The sequence below is a fragment of the Coturnix japonica genome, chromosome 3 (genome assembly GCF_054131305.1).
Source record: "Coturnix japonica strain WE chromosome 3, WE-NBRP24, whole genome shotgun sequence".
Classification (NCBI taxonomy): domain Eukaryota; kingdom Metazoa; phylum Chordata; class Aves; order Galliformes; family Phasianidae; genus Coturnix; species Coturnix japonica.
Genome location: NC_140665.1, coordinates 35,396,168 through 35,406,135, shown reverse-complemented (window position 1 = coordinate 35,406,135; position 9,968 = coordinate 35,396,168). Strand labels below are relative to the sequence as shown.

The following is a 9,968-nucleotide window of genomic DNA, read 5'->3' as shown; positions in this document are numbered from 1 at the left end:
TCCACTGCCAACCCTCAAATAAGGTCTGGGAAGGGGTGGATCCTGGCTTCACCCCTTCTGGTCACTCAGGTAAACTGCATACACCTGAGTTCTTCTGGGTTGGCTTTGTTTTCTTAACAGGTGTTCAATCACTGGTTCAAGCTGTGGTTTCACATTTTCATTACAGTATCAGATCTGTATCATCATTCTGATACTTGATTAGCAGTGTATCTGCTACCATTTGCACTTAAACATAGTACTGCTAGGTGTACTGTTTCAGAGAATTAGAAACGAAGTTAGAGGAGTGAAAAGCAGAAAAATTAACTGTTACATAAAACTCTGTTTTATTTTTGCATGAAAATCAATTTTACTTCTCAGTGAAGTTTTTATGGAAGGTTTCAACAGGGCCAAGATTTCAACCCTTGCTGGCTGCTGTTAGCACAACTTTGACTGCTTTTACTATGATATTATATCTAAAAGGAACCGGTGCTTAGAGAAAATAATAGTTTGCTGGCCTCCTTCTTACTAAGTTTTTGAGACTGAAGTATCAAGTATGTGTTCTTGTATTGAGATCACCATGCCAGCACAAATAATCTCTTGACACATGACTGCGACCGCAAAACTCAATGTCAGCATCGTTCTATCAAATTTGAGTGCATTGACCACTTCCTTTCATTGTTTGAAAATTCTGCATAGGAATGTGAAGAAGATGTCTGTAGCAAATGGCCGCACAGGAATGGATTGTCTGTCACACCAAATTGTTGATAGAAATGTTTTCCATCAGCTGCCTTAGCCTTCTGCTATTCTAATAAACAGTCCTACAGAGTGAAATCTTTGGTTTGCAGCCAGTTCTGGCATTTGCTTGTCTGATATTAACAACAGTAGTAAAGCAGCATTTATTGTCACTAGAAGTTCTTTTTTGTAATTAACAAACCAGAGATATGCAGTAACTTCTTGCTCTGAGGTATGCTCCTTTGCACCTTTGCCAGTCCATTTCCTCCATCACCTACCTCTTTCCAAAATGCAGGCCTCCTGGAGTCTTCTGGCAGCAAGAAGCACTTGCACCTTTGCATTATTTTAGAATTAAACAGATAGACTTTAAATAAGTGTTTTGTATGCACTTGGGTGAAAAAAATTAAGCAAGTTAATTGAGCAGGTTTGTGTCAGAGCTCTTGCTGAAGGTGCAGTTGCTGTCAGCAGCAGAGAATGGATTCCAATCCTCAGAACTGCTTCAGTAGCTCCAACGCTGATGTGCAATCACCACTGCAAGCCAAAAACTCCTCAGATTCAGACTCTGGGACCCAACCTTATAATGCTACCGATACACCTAGAACATATTTTACTCTCTTCCCTCTTCTCACTTTCCCGTCCACTGAGCTCAAATATCAATGGTTAATGTAGACATTTAGTGTGATGTAAAGTGTAAAGTCAACTGGTAATAATTAAAAAATATGAAATGCAGATGTGTGGAAATACTATATCTGAAAACTTCACTGGTTTATTGGAGTGGCAACTGGTACACTACTACTACATGGAGAGGAAATATTTTCAACTCATCTTACCAGACTGGAGTCATTTGCGCTCACAAGACTGTAAATGTAGGCCTGGAACTGGAGGTCATGTTCAAGTCTATTGGGACCATCCAGGAAATAAAAATCACTGGTATTCTGATAATGTAGATGCAAATTCATGCTATTTGCTTGGCAAAATTCATGTTTCCTTGCTTGATGCTTTAAGGGAGAGAGAGAACACACACAGAGAGCAAGATGCTTTAGGTGATATGGCAACTATGGCCAGATAAACGTTTACCTTTTCAGGTTGAGCATACTCCCAATACTGAAACCAGAAACAGCTGATCTGACCTTTTAAAACCAATAGTATTATTTGCTCAGACTTCAAGATGCATGTGAGTTGCCCATGCATATCCTTACAGTTTCCTTTTCCTTGCCCTTTATTTTGTGAAGACTGCAAGGAAAGCTTTCAAAGACAACACTCCAGTGATTGCTTTGGAAAAGAAAGACATCAGTAGTTCACTTGCTCACCACAGTCCTTCTGGCTGGAATTCTCTTCCTGTTCACAGACCAGTTAGACCCTCAGTGAGCAGAGCTCCTCACCTCGTTTCACAGCAATCAGGTATGAGGATGGGAGACTTACACATCAAACTGTGCCTGTGGAAAATGGATCTGTAGCTTTTGTTCTTTACCTCCAGGTTGTGTCAGCTCACAGCGTTCCCAAAACACCTTCTGCTGTAGCTGTTAACATCAAGACAGTTTCATCTGGCTTTCTTGGGGACAAAGATTATTTATAAAAAATAGATTTTGCTGGATCATTTTGCATGGCTCACTTTACCTTTTGGTACCAATGTCATGTTTAAATGGTTTATATATTAGTTAAGGACAGTTGAGTCATTACTTCATCAGATTTTTGTTTCATCTGATCCAATGTTTTCCATTCCAAGACCCATAGTATAATTTAGTATAATTCTGTCAAAATACCGTTTTCTGAACATCAGAACTTCAAAAGTTTTAAACTATTGCTACTGACCTATATTCCATAGAAGAAACATATTTTTACTGCAGAGGAAAATGATTTTTTCATGCTTCTTATATATTATCTTTATTTAACATTCTGACAGATATGCATTCATTTATTATATGAATAACCTATGGCTTAGTCTGAAAATGCTGGCTGAAAGTTCACAAGAGCAGGCTTTTCTGTGAACTTTCTGTATTCATATAACCAGCCAGCGCAGTGCTTGAGAATAATACCTGCCTAGCAGTATTTTGCACTGCACCCCCATGGCTACACCAGGGAAGCCGGGTGTTCTACATCTGAGTATTTCATAATCTCCGAGCAGCTTGATTGGAGCTTGATTTTCTTCTGAAATAGTGCAGGTGGTTCTGAGGAGAACACATAATGACAGTTATCTCCTACTCAAATCCTGAGTGGCTAACATACAAAGCTCCACTATTGCTCAGGGCTAACAGAGCTTTCAGTTAAGCAGAGCTTATGGAAGCATTTTGTAGTCACTAGAAAAAAAGTGTTCTTTGTGCGTGCTGTAGTTCAGAGCTGTAAGGTCTTTATGAATGGTTACTCTCAAAGCGCTACAGAAGTTCCCATGTTCAAGGTGGTTCCTGGCTCCTCGGAAAAATGAATGTGGGGTTCCAGCCTGGGAGGAGAGAAATAAGTGAAAAAGGAGCATCCTTGACCTAGGCAGGAGAGCTCTGCCTAGTGCAGCTCTGCAGCGGTCACCAGTCAGCACTACACTGGGTCAGAGGAAGGAACACAGGTGAATGCTGACCCCAATAAACACAATGAGCACCACTGAATGCAAAGTCTCGACCAGAGTAACAGCTCCTCCAGCCTTATTTGTCAGAGAAAAGATTTTCAGATTACAAAACTAGGAGTCACTATGTGGTCACATAATCGCATAACTTAGAACACAGAACATCCTTGAATGAGATCCAATTTAAACTTGAGTATGTCTTTTAAATTAAAAAAGCAACAACAACATCTATTCTCGATTTAAAAATTATGAATGAAAGAAAAGCCACAATATCCTATTGCTGTCCATGCCAGTAGATGCAAATATCACTGGTGTAGCTGCTTCCTCCTGTAAAACTGTCCAACTCTTTCCACCAGATCCTTTTTATATCTTTGTTTGCTAGATGGGAAGACCATTAGTCCTGAAGTAAAGACTTACCGTCCATGACTGGTCACTCTTTAACCTTTAAGCTCAGAGGACTGGGTACCCAAAGTTTCTACTAGAAGGTGTTTTCCAGTCATTTAGTTGCTCTAAGTGCTGTTGTCTTTCAGGAGGACTTTAGGAGTGCCTGAAGCAAATGGGATGCTTCAGAGCTCAATACATGAATCAAAGAACAAGACTTCCCTGTCAAAATTCATATCCCCAGGAATCACAGCAGTTTTGGACCAGCTTTTCTCCTTTGAGTTTGTGTTTGGCTGTTTATCTGGACATGAGGCTACACATCCTGTTTAAAGTTCTCGTGAAGAGTGCTCCTGTCAGCAGGCACAGCCTATACTCTACGTTCCTCTTTGTTTAATCTCATCTTTATCAGCAGTAGAAATGACTACTGTTCATTCAGCTGCCATCAAATGACCAAGTGCTTCACATTTTCTCTGCTTCAGATCCTTTAATCTTCCATGTATGATAACCCTAACCTTTGTAATGTTTGACAATGTTTTAAGCGATGGCTTTATTCTCTTGCTGGTCCCTAGGAATTATTAGTAGTAAAATAGCACCATATTTTTGCAGGACACTATCAGACATAAAGTTGCTTCGTGCTGAAGTGTTTCACTGCAGAAACATTCGTAACACCATTAGTGTGTGTAGCTTGTGTAGCTTCATTTTCCTGAAGTCACAAGTTATTATTCACTTAATGTCTAAGATATTGCACAGAGTTAACTGCACCGCATTTTCACAGACATCTCTCTCTAGTGATGCAAGGAAGCTTGGCAAACAAAAACGGCTTTTTCTATTTCTGTTGTGATTTTCAGCCGAGAGTGACAAAGTCATTTATTAATTAGTCAGCTTCATTTACTAACTGAAATAATATATACTCCATGTACTATCTGAAATAATAGATTATATATAGAGTTAAAGCCACAACAAAGATAAATAACAGTTTCATGAGAACTAAGTGACAGAACATGAAGAGGACCTTGGGAGAACAGTGGAAACAATGCACTGGTGCCTTGTTTTTCTCATGAAGGTAGATTTTTTTCTGTCTGAAAATGGTTTACACTGAGTATTTCCAGGCTGGCCAACAGTATCTTGGGCTGCATCAAAATAGGGATGGCCAGCAGGAACAGGGAGGTGATTGTCCCCCTCTACTCTGCCCTCATGAGGCCCCATCTGGAGTACTGCATCCAAACTGGGAGCTCCCTGCACAGGAGGAATGCAGAGCTGTTGGAGTGGGTCCAGAAGAGGTCAACAAAGATGATTAGAGGGCTGGAGTACCTCTCCTGTAAAGAAAGGTTGAGGGAGTTGGGCTTGTTTAGCTTAAAGAAAGAGAAGTTTCCAGGGAGACCATACTGTGTACATCCAGTACTTGAAGAAAGCTCTCAAGGAGGAGGGGAATCAACTTTCTGCATGATTTGATAGTGACAGGACATGGGGGAATGGCTTTAAACTAAAAGAGGTGATAATTAGGTCAGATGTTAAGAGGAAATCGTTTACTCAGAGGATGGTGAGGCACTGGCCCAGCTGCCCAGAGATGCTGAGGTTCCCCATCTTTGGAGGTGCTCAAGGCCAGGTTGGATGGGGCCCTGGGCAGCCTAAGCTGGTGGGGGGCAGCCCTGCCCACAGAAGGGGGCTGGAACTGAGTGATCTTTAAGGTTCCATCCAATCCAAATCATTCTGTGATAAACTTCTATGGTTTACCCTATGCATCATCTCTCTTTTTTTCCTTTTTCATATGCTGGGTGTCTCTTGACGTGTCAGATGGGTCTCCATCGAACAATTCTCATCAAGCTGCCAAAAGCCACATGCATCACATAGAAAAAAAAATCTCATGTCTCCTCTGACACACGAATTTCTGCAGAAATAACCAGCTACAAATAACCAGGGATACATATTTTCCATGATTCATGCTGCAGATTCTGCCATAGACTGAGGAGCTGTTGCACAGATTCTATCCTTCACAGAAAAAATGTTACCAGCCCGTATGATGGTGAGGGAAGCCTTCCAAAACAGGAACTGAACATGAATCAGGTCAGGATGACTCAGATTGTTTTTGTGATTCTGCAGAGAGACAATCTGAGATAATAGCTGGGTTATGTGAACTATTGCTATAATTTATTGCATAAAAATTCAAAATACAATGACTTACATTCATATTACTGTTGTGAGATAGATTTTTACTTCTGCTATGTATTCCTAGAACCTTTGTGTGAACAGTCACACCGTATATATATATATAAGTCTTCTGAATGGTTCTTAGGCAAAATGTGAAGTTTCACCTTAACAAACACAACAGCGTCCCTTTAGTGGGTCAAGTAAGCACGTCTTGCAATGAAAACAGTACCATCACAGCAGGACTGAGTTACAGAGGTAGGTAGACTGAAGACACTGAAGAATTCATAATATGATTATTATGTGTTGAAGCCGGGAGGTTATGATAGAAAAACATTTCCTTTCCAAGTGGTGAAAAAAACAAAAAACAAAACAAACAAACAAACAAACAAAAAAACACTGGGAAAAAGAAGGCCAAGCCTTTGGTTAAATATCTAAATTCGATTTCTGCTGCTTTTAATATGAGTAAAGAAATAAACCCAGGCAATTTCTATTTTACAGAATAAAATTACCACCTGGCTGTTGCAGCCAGTGTAGCGTAGGCAGCACGAAGTACAGTACAAGGACATCTATGATTTTTGTGTGCTCTACAGGCAGGTTAAGTAATTGGTTTTAATTTAAATATCCAGATCTTATGACTAAAGGTGCGAAAAATTCTTCTTTAGTGCTGTACTCCATCTTTGCCAGAAAGCTGTTCTCAATCAAAACTATATTTATCCATTATTTACCAGTTTAGTCAACTGAGGACAAGCTGTACTGAAAATATTTTTTTAAATCAGCCAGCCAGGCAGCAATAGGAATAAGGAAAGGAAAGAAAGAAACAAAAACAAAACAGAAAGACAAAACACATCTAGAATTCCAGGGAAAGCCTTTCTGTTGACTTTACTAGGGTTTGGCCGAGAACTGAAGTCAGCAGATGAGAATGATGGTTATTAAAATACACGAGAGAGGCTAGAGACTCTGAATAAATAGGAGGGAGAAGGAAGGTAGAAGTTTGCAAGGTAAAGAGAAGACTGCAAATGAGTAAAATAAAAATGGGAAAGCAAGTTAGAAGATATGCAAACACTGACAATAATGGATAGAGATTTTGTTGTTTGTCTTTTTTTTTTCTTTCTTTTTTTTTTTTTTTGTAGATTTTTCTGAGTGGGTGCTGGAATCACAGGGTGGGCTTATTAAGGCCGGGAAATTAAAACAGCTGCAAAACTTAGAGAAAGACTGTGAAATGTTGGGAATATCACATCTAGGTAGTACTAACAGGAAAGATTTATCTTTTTGTTGTAAATTACAGTTAGTTTGGAAATGACTGGGAAGTCTTTGTTATGCAAGTTATACTAGGGTCTTCCCACTGTGAGAATATTTTAATGTGCTCTTTCTACCCCAACAAAATGATTTTAGTAGTGCAATGGATTTTGTGAGTGTAAAAATATATATATTAATGATGACAATGACATGACAAACACTAGTCAGGAAGCCTTACACTAAGAAAGGACAGAGTCTGAGTTTTAGTAAGAAAAAAAATCCCAACACGTTAAGAAATATGGCTGCAATTCTATGGCTAGCAAATACTTCAAAAATGAGCTCTTGTTGGAAGAGTAAACATGAAAGGCATATTTTGTCTTATTAATCCGTAACAAAGACAGACACATCTTCTGAAGAACAAAGTGCAATTCTTTCTGAAATATGGAAACTTGACTAGTGAGCAAACACATGATCTAAACCACACCAAGCCTGGGGATGGAACAACCAACTTGCTGGGAAAGTACCTTTGCACAAATGACACTTAATGATCCAGTGAGTCTTACAGACCTACGTGTTTGTGCTCAGTGAATGCTCATGCTTGTCACAATGGCAAAGAAACTCTGGATCTTTCTTCCTTTGTTTTTGTTTGTTTGTTTTTTAAAAAGAAAAAAAAGTTTTTCTTCAGTAAAAACTTAAAAATAGGCAGATAGTGTAGAAATAGGTAGCTGATCAACAGGCCGGTAGTAGATAGAAGCTGCTTGCTTTTTTTCTCTCATGCTTTTCTGGTTGGTAAGACTTTAATCTCCTTATCATGTTTCCGATTCAGCTTCCAGTGCAGTAAATGGTTTCCATTCACATTTTTATTTTGTCACACTTAGGAAATTACAGCTTTCTCTTTGGATGTGGGAAAGGACCTGGTAGTCTTTACAACCACATTATAAATGATGGATGCACATGCTGTTGATATTCCAACTAGATGAACGTAGGCTGCCAAACTTCACATGAAAAGGCATTTTCACCCTAGTCTTACAGCCACGAATCGGGACAGAGATGATCCATCACCATAAATATCTTCTGCATAGCTCAGGTCATGGCCAACACCTTCTTTCAGTGCATCAGGATACCAGTGTTCTTGTAAGCTGCAGCACCTCCTCACCTTTGTGTCCATGGAAGCATTGTAGACTGCTTACTTCTGTTGTGGAATACTGCCTCCAAGGCCACCACACCACTTCCAACACAGTTATCTTGCGTGGGCTTCGGCTTTATGCACACGGGTACCATGATTTGATGTCCCAGGTATGAAGGATATTGCTCTTTCCAATTTCTATGTAGGTACAATATGATTCTTAGTACAAAGTCAAAGAACAATCTTGCCAGTTCTCCAAATCCTTGGAGAATGCAGTAAGGAGAGCCTGACTGACAGAAGCCACCTCTGATAAGAGACAAACTGTCACAAAATTATTTCTTTTCCTAGCATGCATCTCAGTTTGCTTTCATCAATAGCACCCAAGTGGTAAAAGATTGTATAGGATTGCACAAAAAGTTATGTAAAGCCTTGCTAGTAAGGAAAAAGAGTATTTGGTAGCTGTCTCCCACATTGTAATGCTTCAAAAACATCAGCTCTGTCACTAAATGGCCTACAGGAATCACAGCAGCTTCCAAAAATCCAGCATTTCCCTGAAAGCTATCAGATCTTCCTTCCTCCATCATCAGCTGACAGATCTTGAGCCAGCACAAATGACTAGCAATAGTAGTATTAGTGGTAGGGTCATTGCATCATCTAGATGGGAAAAGGCTTCAGGGTAATCAAGCTTAAGCATCAAGCTGACCTTCCTAAACTATAACTAAACCATGCCCATTACTAGGAGCAGCAGTAGCAATGATAGCAGCAATACTACTATTAACGCTTGATCCATAATGCTCCTCACAGGATGCTTTGAAGACCAGTTTTCCAGCAGCGCAGTGCCAGTCGCACACACAGCAGGCAGCAGTAGAGCACATCTGTTTCAAAGAATGCGCTGTCTGCAGCAAGCACTCCTGTGCTCATGTACACTAAGGCACCAGCACACTTGCTGTAGGACAATGTGGGGTGGGAGATCTGTTCCTACTGTGGTCGAGGACAGAGCTGCGCTGCCCGTGCTGTAGCGGTAAGCCACATGCAGCCTGCATCCTGCTGCTCTGTACATGCAGCACCACACGGCAACACTCACTCACCAGCTCAACCATCAGCCCTCCCGCTCCTTGGGAATCCAGCACCACTCAAAGCTATGTGAAATCCACAACCAGACCTCTTGTTTTTGGTTCCTCTGCCTGCCCAGCTGCATCACCAGACCGTCAGTTTTACCAAATGATTCAGACAGGAGTGATGTCTCCAGGCACTCTGGGAATGTCCTGCCTGCTGTCCCACCTCAGAACGTGACCCCCCACTTCGAGTGCAGCCCTTCGAGTTATCCTTCATTTGTTTGTTGGTGTGTTCCCTCAGATCTGCAGATCGCTTTGATTATTTGCACATCTGGAAGTTGTCACACGCTCTTTCTGACCGTGACCATCTGAAATATTATCCAGCAGGACTTGAGGGAAACACAGTATGGAAACAAAAACGTCCTACTCATAACAACATGTGGCAGGAATTACTAAATGACACCATCCCAAAGGGGAGTGCTGTATATCCAAGCAAAGATAAACTTCTCTCCATTCTCTAAAGCTGGGACAATTGCTTTACATTGCATCTGGTCCAGACATTATATATATTATATATTATACATTATACATTATATATTATGTATTATATATTATATGTTATATATTATATATGTTATATATTATATATTATATATTATATATTATATATTATATTATATATATATTATACATTATATATTATACATTATATATTATATTATATATATAATACATGTAAGTACTTAATATATTTTTT

At 39.8% G+C, this 9,968-nt stretch overlaps 1 protein-coding gene across 1 annotated transcript in view; it reads right to left on the bottom strand.

The window, feature by feature from the left end:
* Positions 1-2,568: 2,568 nt before the first annotated feature.
* The window catches only part of RGS7 (regulator of G protein signaling 7), a 211,448-nt gene continuing 204,048 nt past the window's right edge, over positions 2,569-9,968 (bottom strand). The window contains exon 17 of the mRNA XM_015857784.3: positions 2,569-3,148. Within this exon, the coding sequence (XP_015713270.1) occupies positions 2,987-3,148 (162 nt within the window). The 3' untranslated portion in view covers positions 2,569-2,986. The remainder of the gene's footprint in view (positions 3,149-9,968) is intronic.